This window comes from Dermochelys coriacea, chromosome 2 (genome assembly GCF_009764565.3).
Source record: "Dermochelys coriacea isolate rDerCor1 chromosome 2, rDerCor1.pri.v4, whole genome shotgun sequence".
Taxonomy (NCBI): Eukaryota; Metazoa; Chordata; order Testudines; family Dermochelyidae; genus Dermochelys; species Dermochelys coriacea.
Window position 1 is genome coordinate 210,084,251 of NC_050069.1, and position 15,376 is coordinate 210,099,626.

At 38.7% G+C, this 15,376-nt stretch overlaps 1 protein-coding gene across 13 annotated transcripts in view; it reads right to left on the minus strand.

Annotated features, from left to right (window-relative positions):
- Positions 1–15,376, minus strand: part of STK31 (serine/threonine kinase 31) — an 82,889-nt gene that overhangs the window by 36,045 nt on the left and 31,468 nt on the right. For 11 of the 13 annotated variants that reach the window (XM_043509171.1, XM_038391325.2, XM_038391311.2 and 8 more), the window contains 5 exons: positions 14,849–14,971; positions 8,343–8,522; positions 3,543–3,659; positions 2,311–2,430; positions 1,725–1,856 (listed from right to left, as the gene is read on the minus strand). In XM_043509171.1, coding sequence (XP_043365106.1) covers positions 1,725–1,856; positions 2,311–2,430; positions 3,543–3,659; positions 8,343–8,522; positions 14,849–14,971 — 672 coding nt within the window. The remainder of the gene's footprint in view (positions 1–1,724; positions 1,857–2,310; positions 2,431–3,542; positions 3,660–8,342; positions 8,523–14,848; positions 14,972–15,376) is intronic. The other 2 variants (XM_043509173.1, XM_043509174.1) reach the window with 1 other exon arrangement.

Consider the following 15,376-nt stretch of genomic DNA (forward strand, 5'->3'; position numbering starts at 1 on the left):
TACTTTTTGATGTGTCACTCTCACCTCTGCTACATCTAAAACTCAAGACTGTAAACTCTGGAGGTAAGGATGATGTCTTCTGAAAATACACTCTTGGAAGTAGTAAGACACAAATATCTAGAGTTCTTGTTCTTTTAGATAAGAACATAAGAATGGCCATACTGGGTCACACCAATGATCCATGTAGCCCACTATCCTGTCTTCCAACAGTGGTCAATTCCAGATGCTTCAGAGGAAATGAACACAAGGCAATTATTGAGGGATCCATCCCATCATCCACTCCCAGCTTCTGGCAGTCAGAGGCTTAGGGACACCTAGAGCATGGGGTTGCATCCTTGACATTCTTGAATAATAGCCATTGATGGATCTATCCTCCATGAACTTATCTAATTCTTTTTTGAACCCAGTTATACTTTGGTCTTCACAATATCCACTGGCAACGAGTTCCACAGGTTGACTGTGCATTTTGTGAAGAAGTACTTCCTTTTGTTTGTTTTAAACCTGCTGCCTATTAATTTCATAGGGTGACCCCTGGTTCTTGTGTTACGTGGAAGGGTAAATAACTCTCTTATTCACTTTCTCCATAACATTGATGATTTTATAGACCTCTATTACATGCCCCCTTAGTCATCTCTTTTCCAACATGAATATTCTTCTTAATCTCTCCTCATAAGGAAGTTGTTCCATAGCCCATCTTTTTTGTTGCCGTTCTCTGTCCCTTTTCCAATTCTAATATATCTTATTTTGAGATGGGGCGACCAGAACTGCATGCAGTATTCAATGTTTGGGCATACCATGGATTTATATAGTGGCATTATGATGTTTTCTGTCTTATCATCTATCCATTTCCTAAAGGTTCTTAACATTGTTAGCTTTTTTGACTGCCACTGCACATTGAACAGATGTTTTCAGAGAACTATCCATAATGATTTTAAGATCTCTTTCTTGAGTGGTAACAGCTAATTTAGATCCCATCATTTTCCATGTATAGTTGGGATTATGTTTTCCAATGTGCATTACTTTGCATTTATCAGCATTGAATTATATTTGTCATTTTGTTTCCAAGTCAGCCAGTTTTATGAGATCCCTTTGGAACTCTGCAGTAAAAGTAAAATAAAAGGTTAGAGACAAAAGGCATTCTTTAAAAACTGGAACACAGCAGACAAAGGGTAGGAATAAGTGGTCAGTTTTCAGAATGGAGAAAGATAAATAGTGGTGCCACCCAGGGATGGTTAAATACTTAAATACTTAAACACTTAAATAGGGGAGACACAAAATATTCATACAAAAACATGAAGTGATCAAAGAACATCAAAGTCTAACCCACAGGGAGGTGAACAAAAATGGAATCTGAGAAACCAAGTAAGGTGAAAGGGATCACACAGTGAACACTGGAAAGTAAGATCGATATTCTTGCTTAATATGACATGAAATATGACTGGGTCACTACACAAAACGCTCCCACTTCCCAAAAAGAGCTGACTTCAAAGCTATCCAGGCCCAGACTATGGAATACATTTGAAAAGCTCCACAGCTTTTTGAGTCAAAACTACTTAACTTAAAATTGGTTTTCAAATAAATGCCTGTTTAGTCAGAACTTAAAGGAAACTTCTCCAATCTAGCAAACTATAACCACTGGTTACCACTTGGCTGGAATAAGTAATTTAATGTCTCTATAATATGTTTCAGAAAAAAAAAAAAAAAAAACAGGAACATTTCCATACTTCTTCCAAGTTGCTCTTTTCAACCAACTTCCATCTGAGTCGTGCCTTTACATTTTTCAAAGTCTTCTTAATTGAGAATAAATTGTCAATGTTGGGGCTTTTATTCAACCATTCTGCAATCTGTTTTTTAAACTAAGTTTAAAGAACAAAATAGTTAGTGAATGTATTTACATACATGTCCTAATACATTTAGAAAAGACTGGCTGAAGCCTACTATTTAATTTAGTTTTTGTAGGACAGGTTACTACTTGCCTATAGGAACAGGCTTCTTTACAAGTACAATCTTAAAATCATCTTTCAGGAAAAAGTCATCTACTAACAGTCTCCTTAAAGTTATACTTCATGAATTTTTAAAAAGAGTTTGTAGACTCAAATGTTAAGTTACTTATTTATAAAAAGTATTTCTAAATTTTAAGTGAAGGAGACCAGCAGTTCTTATTTCCAAAATAAAAAGCAAATTACTACCAGAACCAGACACACATAATCTTCAATATAAAAATAAAAGTTAAAGAACATCCTAAAAAATAAATGAGTTCAGAAAATATTGAACAGTGTGACAGACAAGCAGGCAAAGGGATAAACTGACCTCAACACTGGTTGAATACTTGCTCTGTACTACAGTGATTAGATGTTGCTCCTGACGGATCTTCCATATAACTTTATTGTAAGCATTTAAGATTATTTCCTTATCTGCCTCATCTTGCGCCTGGGTTGAATTACACATAAGAAGTAGATAAAAGGCTTCCAGTTATTCTCAATTTGTAAGCGTCAACATCTAAGATATAAAATTCTACTGAAAATACCAATGTTAATGGAATGGCTCTAATGTCAGATTTTTCTCTTTTCTTGAGGAGACTGGAAATGGAAAGTTCACAAGTCTTACGAGTTCACCAAAGAGTTGCAGTAAAATAAAGACTGATTGGCATTTCCATACAAAAGCTTCATTTTTGTCATGTTATATTTTGTACTGTATAAAAAAGCTTAACAGCTTAGTTTTTATGGATACTAAATGTCAAGATGTCCATCATCTTCACCTCTAAAAAGCAAGTCACCTGCTCCGTTGCAGACTGCAGTCAAAATAAGTGTTGACTGAACTGATGTTCTAGTAGCATTATGTTATCAAGAGACTGATTCAATTTCTGTTCCTGGCTGTTTCTCTTTGGTACAGCAGGGACTTGTACTGTTGAGACAGTGCAAGGAGTTCAGAGAAGAATTATCAAAATCAAGAGAATGGGGCAATCCTCTTTATCATGAAAGATAAATAACTGAAGCAATAAAACTAGGCTGAACATCAGAAAACATTTCCTAATCAGAGCAGAATGGAGTAAGTCTTTAAGGAGAGGTGGTGGAAACCATGTAAGACTGGACAAAGCACTGGAGAATATACTGTAGTAAGAGCTAGCATGGAAACAGGCTAAATTATCTAAATTACTACAATAGTTTACGCCCTTAACATTTTCAGAGCACTCATACATTAAACTTCACAACAACACTCTGAAGTATTATTCCCATTATACAGATGGGGTACTGATTTGCACAAGGCAATGCAGCAAGCTAGTAACAGAGCTGAGATTACAACTCAGGAATTCCTAGTTCCCACTCCTATGCTCAGGCTACTGTACAATGCTGGCACTTATATCACCAGAGGACAACCTATATAACACTTAATACACCCTCTCCACCTCATTTCTGTGAAAAAGACACTGTCTAAGTTGCAGTGATTAATAGCAATCCATACATAAATTAAAAGTTGTAACTGGGATCAGAGTTGTGTAAAACATTCAGAAGTATGCACAAATAGAGATTATAAGAACTTACAACTAGAGAAATCTCCAGCTCTTTGCAGATATCTGACTCAACCTTCTCAAGAACTTCATCCACATTGCCAACCACTTCTTCTGACTTCAAAGATACTTCTGATACCAGGTCAAAAAACTTGAGGGGAAAGAGAACTGAATGCTATAATTACAAGTTAATGCACAATACCAGCAAAGAATTAGTACTTCCTATTAAAACAGGGCTTTGGCACAAATGCCAAGCGCTTCTGGAAATCAGGCCACCAGAGTCTAATGCCAGGTTCTTATTGGATGATTGAGACTTGCAGCTGATACAACTCCTAGAGAACGTACAGCATAGACTGTGCCTCATCACTAGAAAAGAAATGCAAACTGAATCCTGCCTCCCTCCAGTTATTTTTTTCAAACCTCATCCTGATTTTATCTAAATTAAAAACTAAAACTAATGTAAGTGGCAGAGGAATCACAAATCCATCACCTGTTGAGTTTCTGATGTTGAAAACAACATATTTTCTCACTCACACAATGAAACAGAAAATGACCAAAGACAAAACTGGTAGGTTAATCCAGTGGTTCTCAACCAGGGGTATGCAAGTGTAGTCAGTACAAACTAAAATTTCATACAGAATATTTATTTTTACTGCCCTAGATACTATATCAGATTTTCTCCACCTGAGGGTCAAAATTTACTTTATAATTATATGGTAAAAATGAGGAAGTAAGTAATATTTCAGTGCTAGTGTGCTGTGACACTTTTGTATTTTTATGTCTGATTTTGTAAGCAAATAGTTTTTAAGTGAGGTGAAACTTGGGGGTACAAAAGGCAAATCAGTCTCCTGAAAGGGGTACAGTAGTCTGGAAAACCACTGGGTTAAACAACCCTTTAGTTTCTCTGACAGAGCCTTTCATTTTGTGTTTTTAATAATCTTTCCAGAGAAAAATAAAGGAGATGTCTTCAGTTAAACCCATTCCCCTCCCCATCTTCATGTTTCTACACAGGCACTTTTAGGTTTCATTATTGAGAAACCTTTTGACAACATCTAGTAATGCTTAAACAGCTGTTAGTTGGCTTCTCCCGCTGTAAAAATCCAAAAAAAGAGATAAAGCAACATTAAAGCTAAATTAAGCAATTTTTGCAACATGTGAAAAAAGGATAGTGGAGATATATTTGCAGGGAACAGAGAGAGAGATAAAGAAATATTTCTGAAGCTGTTAATTGCTCTAAGTTGCTGTAAGATTTTTTTTTTTTAAATGCTCCAACAGCAAAAAGCACTTCAGAACCTTTGGTGCAAAGTGGTCAGAGATGCTTGTTTCTGCCTCATGCTTCAACACAAGTTTTGTACTAATAGCCCAGGAATGCACACCTTGCTCTTGCATAGTGCTTAACTGTAAGTGAAATGGACACATGGATAGCTGATGTATTCTATTACCCAGACCTTTCATACAGAAACAAAGGCTGTAATCAGAGCTTGCTTGGTTACTGAACTCAGTGTGGTGAAACTGTGTTTAGCGCAGCTTTTTCCATGTACTATCACCACAGGATTAAAATGTTTTCACTAACAAATTAGCCCAGTGGTTCTCAACCAGAAGTAAACATACCCATGGGGGAACACAGAGATCTTCCAGGGAGTACATCAACTCATTTAGATATTTGCCTAGTTTTAACAGGAAACATAAAAAGCACTAGCGAAGACAGTACCAACTAAAATTTAATACAGACAAAATAAGAAAGTAGGCAATTTCAGTAATAGTGCGCTGTGACACTTTTATATTTTTATGTCTGATTTTGTAAGCAGGTAGTTTTTAAGTGAGGTGAACTAAGCAGCTGAACCATTTTAATGAAAAATAAGAAGTCGACAGTGCACAAATGTATTTTGGGGTCCATGTTACATTTTAACAGCTGGTGGATCGGGCTGTGGGGGGAATGAAAAGAGCTGCATACTCCCAAAATTAAAAGGTTCTAGTGAGCCCTGAGGTAAAGGAGCTCTCGAGGTGTTATTCCGAAATAAGAGGAATTCTGTACTTCCTACACCGAAGGCTGTTTCAGAGATCACAGTAAAGGAGCATACAAGTGATTGGTTTGTTGTGCTATATGAACTCCTAAATGTGCACAACATGAAGCACACGCTTTTCCTGCGAAGAAAACAATTTAACTTTCCCCTGTGCACAAAGTTTAGGGTGCCATACAGCAGAGAATAAATCAATGGAGCAAGATTAGCCTGTGGCTACACCAAATGTTAACTGCAATGCCCAAATATTTTAGATAAATAGCTTTCTCTCTCATTGTGCATGTAAGAGTATTAAATTAGCAGCAGCAACCACACTAACATGGGAATCTGATCTCTGTAATTAATACACAGCATATGCACCAGATATACAGAGCTATACTGCATACTTGCCTATTCAGATTCATTCAATCAACTGTCTCATAACAGTATATATTCAGTATAACTGCAGATCTTGAAAATGTGTTATTGCTTTAATTTTAAGAACTTCACAAAATAAAAAGCTAAAATTATAGTAGGTATGTAACAATGCAGGCCTGAAGAACACACTGGCTCAAAAAGTTGGGAGTAGTACATTTGAAAATGACCACCCAACCTCCGAAAATGATAGCCACAATGTCTCTGCTGTGGACTGCCGTTTTCATTGTAGGTTTCATGGAAACAGACAGGGATTCATGTTGAGAATGGATTTGCAGTGAAAATAGTAAACATTTGAAGGAACTTAAAAAACAAAACAAAACAAAAACAAAAACAAAAAAAAAACTAAAATAGTTTCTCTGTCCAGTATAGTCACCCTTTTTTCACAAAAACAGGAACTGTAATGTCCAGCCAGTTGCAATGGAGAAATCTTAGAATCACAACTGAAGCTGATGAAAGGTCTAGGGGCCGAAAGCTCCCTCCCCCATCCAAAACCACAGCTGCATAAATCTGGAAATTCCCCAACTCCCTGGACTATTTTCAGAGTTTAGATTTGAATGAATGCATCAGCTTGTGCAGTTACACCAGTCACAAAAATACCCCTTGGTAATATTGCTATTTTGGATCATACATAATATCAGTCACGTAACTAAAACTGCTTTAACTGTAACTGTGTTTCTAAGGTCTGGTACACTTGAACTGCAACTCAACACAGTTGTGAATAATTATGTTAACTGATATCATGCTGAACGCAGCCCACTCCAATCTATACTGACTACCAAAAAAGCATTCACCATGTCAGGTAACCCAACTGTTCACAGCAGTACTTAGGCATAATAAAATACTGTAGTGTGGAGCAGGCCTAAGTGGCTGAAACTATTAACGGTTAATAAATGGCTCACCTTCATAATATTCTCCTTCCTCATCCAAGCGGACTGCGTTTTTCACTTTTAAATCATCCTTGGAAGTTCAGGTCATTTTTATTATCTTAGTCTTACTTCTCCCTGGCCCCAAACCATTGTCCAACTGCTCCTAAGAAGCAGTTGTCTTCAGGCAGCCACTGCCTGACACCTCCCAGACTAACCGAGTATGTCTACACAGCAATTAAACACTCACAGCTGACCAGAGTCAGCTGACTCTGGCTCATAAGGCTCAGGCTGCAGGGCCGTATAATTGTGATGTACATGTTTGGACTCAAGCTGGAGCCCAAGCTCTGGCACCCTTTTCTCTCATGGGGTCCAGAACTCAGGCTCCAGTTCAAGCCTGAATGTCTACTCAGCAATTTTACAGCCTGAGTCCTGCAAGCCGGGCCAGCCACGGGCGTTTAATGGCTGTGTAGATATATCCAAAAGGCTGCTCCACAATATTATTGACTAGTTCCCATAGAGCTTAAAAGAAAATGTTGCAACAGCACCATTCAGGAGCATCTTCTAAACCTCTACAGCACCCACTACCACAATTCAACAAGGAAAATAAAACTGACTGCCAATAAAACAAAATAGCTCTCTATTTCTGGTATGCACTTAAAGCACATCATCTTGTATCAGCGGTGCAAGTGTCAATATTCTGATCTGGCAAAGTTCTAAAAAGGATTCTCCTATTTCTTTGGGGGGTGGAGAAGGAAGGGGAGGTAACTCAACCCTACCCCAATGTACTGTGAGGAAACAGCTGGATATAGACTAAGCACTGTTGTAAGAAGCTATAAGATAGCATTAAAACAGCATATCAGCTCAGGAACAATACTACGTAAAAATAGAATACTAAACAATCTTCCAATTTGAATTAATTCCTCCATATAACATTCAAGGCAAGAAAAAGGTAATCTGTACCTAGAGCATTTTAAAATCAGAAACAGCCTGTTCATTTGGTAATCCTTGTTTTTGTTTCTCTCTCCTCAGAATATTTCAGCACCAATGTTTGATTACATTCCTTTAATCTACCCTCAAGTCTTTAGTTCAAAAGTAGTATGAAAGGAGCAATGAGGATGTTTTTGTTTAATCATCAGAAAAGTCTGAACAGATTATTTTAATGCACTGAGCAGTTCTTTCTCCCCTCATGATATGCTTATATTAGGTCAGATCAGGAATAAACTTAACTGAACCACGAAACATGTCCTCTAACCCAAGAGCATGCATTTGTATTTTGTACCAGCTGACTCCAATATGTATTAGGTACTGAGCTAAAATAGTAATCTGGTCCTCACTGAGTGCTGTCCTCTTTGCACTGAAACACTGGCAGCAAGTCGCACTCTTCGTAAGTACAACTATGGAAACTTGTATTTAGCTCTCCCGTAATGCCAGCCTATCAGGCACAAACATCTATTGCACAAGATTACTGTCTGCATGCAGAACTGTGTCTTTTCCACATACATTACAGGACAGAAGTAAAGGTTGTTCTACCTTTATCATGTCACTGAACCATGTTGCAAGAATCTGTAGGGAAGCATTTGTACCACTTCTGACACGACTGAATTCTTCCAGTTTAGTTTGCTTCCACTCAAAAAACTGCTGAAATGCCTCCTCAGAATCATCTGCTTCACTAGCTTGACCATATACTGCCTCCAGAGAAGCAGACAGTTCCTGTACAGGATAAGCAACAAAAACAAAAAACAAAAAAAACACACAGGTATGCAAACAGAAAAGAACTTAATGGATGTCCTATAAATAGGCAGTTGAAAGACATTTAAAGTATGATCACAAATGAAAGAATTAAGCTTGTGTGCTGACTCACTACAGCACTTTTCACTTCTGAAAAAATCTAGACCCACATCCTATTCAAGTCGCAAATTACACTATTATTTACTGCTAAGTGTGTAGTCTCCTTTCCTCTCAGGACTGGCTGTGCTATGTCTCTCACCTGCCAGAGGTAAGATGTCAAAAAGTCTGTGAATCATGGTGGCATCTACATAACCAGGCTCCTGCCTTTCCAATCAAGCACTTTCAGACATATCTAACAGCATACAAAAGACAGTCAAGAGGAAAGCAGGATTCAGAAGGTGGGGGGTAGGGGGCAGGAAAGAGAAGAGACTACAATAAAGTAATTTTCCCTTTCTCAAATCTCTTCTTCCCTGTGACCAAGAACTGGATGTGACCAATAGTACTAAGAAAAAAGGACCTCACCTTAGATTGCTCCCTACAGAGCCATCTAAATGCAGTGAACAAGTAGGTTGTGAAATGTGTCAACTACATAGCAGCTCTGACGTTCTAAACTGATGCCAGGAAACACAGGTCTCTACTCAAATCTCTCCTGAGCTCTTTTGGTCATAATCTAAGAGAACAATCCCACACAGAAACTGCAGTATCTGAAGCACCTACCCCTGTGCATTTTCAAGACCCTAATAAACAGGGCTTTTCCAATCCTGAAACTTCTAGTTCAATCTAAATACAACATAAATATTTGAAACGTGGCGTTTCCCTCCATATATGGAACTTGGGGGGGGGGAAACTAAGTCAGCATGAAAGAGGTGGTTTTCAGGCCAAAGCTTAGGGAGCAAACCCACACTTTTAAAGAAAAAAGATCTGCCAAATAAATTGAAGAAAATGCTAGGTCAATTCTCTGCTAATACATCCTGGCAAAAATCTATTTTCTGAACCTAGGGTTGTGCACCTAGATAAGAAGTTCCATGCTGGGGAATATTTGTGCTTTTTGATGATGGCATTTGATTTTCTGTGACCAAAAGATAAAGTTCTCCACAAAAAAGGGGATTTGAATGGCTGACAGTATTTTTTGTGCTAACACCTTCCCATCAGCTTGCGAGCTCCTACCATGAGCTCTAAAGGTGATGAACTGCTGATTTTACTTGTCTAGATTGTTCCCTGCATCAAAAGGACATAATATAACCATGAGAGAATGAGGCAGAACGGCTTGCTTGATGCAGGGTGTTTTGGAAACTGAGACAATGGGTTTTCTTAGGCCTCAAAATGCTCAGGTTATTTTACCAAGGCCTTCTCCAAAGAGTTCAGCTCTTTTAAAAAGAATCTGGCAGCAAGCTTCATTTCTGCAGGTAGGTCATCCTTCTAGTCCCAGAGCTAAACTTGCCTGCAGCTAAGCTTGGAGACACCATCAGAGCTGACGGCCAAGTGGGCACTACCAAAAATGACATTACACAAGAATTATGTCACTTGCCTGGAGTCTTCCAATGACCACTTGATCACTTTTGTGGCCCTGACAGTCAGCTCTGTGACCCAGTTGCTGAGACCAGACTGCAGCACTCGAGTGATCAATGCTAAATGATGGCAACCAGGACAGCAAGGAGAGCAACTGCAAATCTGGCCCAGATTCTCTATGGATGAATAGCATCACCGGTGTGGTTAGAAAGTAGGCAGAGCAGATTTAGAGGTGACTCCCACTACTTTGACCTTAAGGTCAGAGAAACACTTATTGGCCACTTGGGGAGAAGTAAGACGCACCAACAGTGACAACCTTGCAAAAGGGGAACACTATGGGGAACTGTACAGCATCTCTTAGAGATGGCTGTTTTCCTCCAAAGATGCTAATATCCTAGCAATAAGAGCTTCTGCTTGATCTGAGGCATAGTACTTCACACTACCACCCCAACTCTCTTCAGCAAGCTGTCCTCTTCTAGGATTCAAAGAGGCAGGCCAACAGGGTCTCTATACAAGAATCAGGGAGCAAGAGGGACTGGAGCATCAAGAGGGCAGGAAAGGGGAAACTGATGAGGGAGCACAGATAGGAATCTTAAAACTGGGACTGAGGAAAGAGAGATGAAGCACTGAACTCAGAAAGTTGTTGTATGCTGAAGGAGATTCCCTTGGCTGACTGATGATCCGTCCCATACAATATAAACCGACTACAGTCATACCAACCTCCCCCCACATTGCCGTGGATGCAAACAATGGAGAAAGCAGGCAAAGAACCCACTGTGGATGAAGAAATGCATGGATCTGTATGAAGCCAGAAGAGGCTGGCTCTGCACCTGCTCAATAAAGGGGTCGGGTACCCTTGGCAGAACCGAAGGCTATCACAACAAAGAGCCCAATGGCACAACAGGAACCACAGGGAAGGGCAACCTATATAAGGCTTCCTGCTGTAGCAGAGAACTTAGGCAGCTGCCTGCCATTATACGTTTCCAAGTGGCAGAAGCCACTAAGAGGTTCCCCTAGCTCAGTGGTCACCAAACTGTGTGCCATGCCCCCTTAGGAGGCATGGAGGAACTTTCAAGGCCAAGGTGCCCAGACCAGCTCCACCCCCAGCCACAGCTCCACTCTGCTCCCAGCCACAGTTCTGCCCTCATTCCCTCTCCACCCCCAGGCTAGCTCCACCTCTAGCCCCAGTTGCTCCCCCAGGCCCAGTTTCACCCAAATTCCTCTGCTGAGCCAACTGTGCAGTAATGGAGGGGGGATGCAGCCAGATTCCATTACTGGTAAGAGGAGAGTGTGACAGGAAAAGTTTGGTACCCCTACCCTCGCTGCTGACAGAGCAGGCTAGAGAGAAACCAGGGTAGAGGCATTATGTACCTGATCCAGACCTCCCTCTTAGGAATAAGCTGCTACATGAGGTGGGGGTGGAAAGGAGCCCAAGATCACCAGAAGCTATAGAGAACAGAGGAGCCTATAGCTAAAGTTCTCCCATCGCACCATTGATAGCTGAGGACAGGCAGAGGCGAAGCCTGGGCTTCCTCCCCCTCCCTGCCCCACACACACACGGGATGGCAACATTAGAGGCCTTACCCAAACACAGCAGAGGTATTCCATGCCACTGGTGAATGGAAAGAGGCAGCAGCATGGGAAGAAGATTATTCCTAGGGGGAGTCTCAGCCAGTGCCTCAGACCTGGATTTAGCTATAGGCAAACTATCCCCTCCAATCATCTTTCATAAAATAGTTGTCTCTTAACTGTCCTTCATAGATCAGAAGGTTGAAGCATCACCTATACATTCAGGAGGTAAAAAAAAAAGACTGAAGAGGAAGGAGACTAGTTGGGTACCCTTCCCTGAATAACAGTCTTTTTTGACTCCTTACCTTCTTGCAGGTGTAGATCACACAATTCTGATTGGTTGATCATGTCCATTTCCCCAATGATTTTTGGAAACAATAATATATACTAACATTACTACAACATAACTTACAAGGTTAATGTACCAGATGTAAATCTTTGTTGAATGCACAAGATACAACATATAGTACTGTAATTCAAAAAAAAAAATTATGCACAGGATGGCTGAGAATTTAGATATACAAGAGACAGAAAATACTTATTCCAACAACTAGAATAGCCTCATTACATGTACCTAGCATTGTATAGGATTATATTTTTACAATTAGATCTTATACTGTAAATGTGCAGCATAGCAGATTTCTAGTTGTGGTAGGGACTGTAAATAAACTTCCCAACATTAAAACATGCAACACTGCTACAGTTTGGGACACTGAATTTATTTTGTTATTTAAAAGTGTGCCTGACCACTGTGATAGTAGTGAATAAGATTCATGCAAGCATAATAGATGGTTTTCTACTACTTCATTCTAAACCTCTTCAAATATGCAAAATATGCTTTTCTTAACTAAGGGGTAGATCTATGACAAGTTTATAGCAGCCATTTGAATTATCTGAATACACAAAAGTCATCTGAAGAATTTCTGCCTGATGAAAACTTTCTTACACTTTCTCAAGAACAGCTGGACAAGAATTTACCACAATTTATTTTGTGCATGGGGGCTGGTGAAGAGATTGGAGAAGAAACCTCTGGGTTGAGAGCAGACAGAAACAAAACAGACATTTCATCTGGAAAAGAAAATTAATTTCAGAGCGCTACTTAGCACCTGAAAACAGGTCTGTGTAACAACATACCTTCTGAACTGAAATAGTTTCATTGCAATATTATTCCCAAACCTGTAATAAATACGTCTGGAACTAGTCACATTGAAAAACTAGTTAGAAGAAATAATCTGTATGAGGAATCAGGCTATCAAGGAAAACTTTCCTGTTAAAATCCTGTAAATTGAATCCTATTTCTTCATAATTGCTCTTACTGAGTAAACACAGTAACTGAAAACCCAAGCTACTATATTTTAGACTAGTCTATAACCAAGGCAGTGTTAGCATTTGGAAGTATTATTTTAGTCTTTCGCCCTCCATTTTCAAATACGAGTTGACTCTGTCAGCAGAGTTATCTTAAAGAATAAGAAAAAAGCTTATTTTGTTGAACACAACTAATAGGAGAAGGTCTGAATGCACTCAACATTCAAGACACTATTATCTGAAAAAATCTTGCTGCAATTCTATTCTGGTGCAGCATCTAAAAAATGTTTAAAGACTACCACCTAGTGGAGCTAAAGAAGCACAATCTTGTAATGCAGCTAGGAAAAAAATCAGTTTTATTCTAATTTGAAACTATTAGATCAAGACATTTCATTCTTTCCAATGACGCCAGACCTGATAATCTATTTATACGACTTCATTTTCTCGTGAATTAAAAACATCCAGTTCTCCAGTAGAGCAGCAGAATCAGAAAAACAAGTATTTTTAGATATAATCTAACTGTACTTCTGAATGCGCTATTTAAAAACACTTCCAATTCAAATGTTTTCAATAATGCTAATTTTTATTGACACATTAATCAGATCCGTGCCAGACTTGAACAGGTTGGCTGATGTTTGGGTTCTCATTTGTTTGCATGTACTCAGATGACTCATTGTTACTATGATCTTGAGTGGTACAGCTTAATGAAGAAGAATGTATATTTGCTTGTCGTTATTCACTACAATAAAGCTTCTTCATTAAAAATCCCTCAAACATACTGAAATTTTGGTTATAAAAGGATTTTTTGCAAACGTAAAACTTAGTCACATTTTCAAGTGTGTGTATCACAACAGAGTAAAAAAGGAAAAAATAGAGAAAAAAAAAAAGTATTGCAGACATGCCCTAGGTGACCATGAGCTAATGTACAATACTAGCACTCACTTTCACAGGCCAGGTTTCGAAGCCATCATGTGTTACAGGGGAACTGAGCTTGATTATCACAACTTATTTCTTCTTGATTGACATTCATTCACACGTGATGTGAAAAGCGGCACACACATTAGGGTTTGTCTGCCCCAGAAAAGACAACCCATTGCTAACCACTTTCTCAAGAACAGCCTTCAAATGGTGTTGAGAACATTCTAGCTGCTAACAGAGATCAGACAAAATTGTTACAGAAAGCGTGAGTGAGACAGCATGACTGAAACCAAGTTTCGCTGCGTTTCTGTGAATGTGCTGAATACTGGTTTGCTCTGCTTAAACCCTTTTCAACACCAAAGCATGTAAACCCTTTTCAACACCAAATGAAGAGTTCCTAGGGTTACAGGGACACACTGCTTACAATCAATCAGCAATAGGTCATTTCCTAATGGTTTAAGGGTCAGAACAGTAAACTGTTAAAGGCTGAGGCTTAATACAGAGATGAAAAGTGTTTAATGATTTTGGATTATAGCAATTCTTAGTTTTCACATTCTTTTGTCTTCAAATGAAAGAACTCCACAAACAGGAATACAGGCTTGATACCATTTTTCAGTGCTGAACTGTTTTTGAATATTTTAAAATGTGTCTGTATATTTTAAGTAATTTCTCACTACCTTCCCCATTTTCCATATGGGAAAAAAAAACAACACTACAGGGAACCTCAGCATATACACTATAAAAGTATATGACTAATTACATATTTTGAACAAAAATGACTAGAACTTTTAAAAAGTGTATTGCAAGTTGCTGTGCTTACTGAGTAAATCAAACTATAGAAATAATTTGGCAGAAAGGTGTAGAAAAAGTTGTTCTGCCTAGCCATGTAACACACTAAGCTCAATTTATTGCTGTTGAAACCTCCAATTCTAACACGCTGAACTTCAAAAAAATTGAAGAGCAGATTAGAGGTGTTTAATAATAGTAGTAAGAAGTTTCTTTCCAACCTCCAAAATAGTTGAACGCTCAGAGAGAGGTAGTTCATCTACTTCCAGAATGAATTCTTCCACTGCAGAGTACAAATTCTGTTGCACTTCATTTCTCTTGAGAATTAAGACATCACTTTCATTCTATGTAGAAGAAACAGCAGTCAGAGATCACATCTAAACTCCTTGCAAGCACAACATAACAAGAAATGATATCAAGATATTTTCCTTCAGATTCCTTATGAAGTAAAATTGCTTCCTGTTTATAAAAGGTAAGCTTAACTAATTAGGTTACAATGCATCACATTAGAACAGGAATGAGTGACACATGAAATTACAGGCTTTAGACACTATTCCAGGGGATCAGCATTCCTGTTATATCCACCGCTGGAAATGCTGTATCCATCACACCTAAGCATGCCTACAATACAAGCTAGTAGAGTACAAATGAAGTGGTTGATTTCCGTATGATTGAGTTCATACCTGGTGGATTTTGATTGCTATTGCAAACATCTAACATGTACAAGTTTTCTTTTGGATTATTTATAT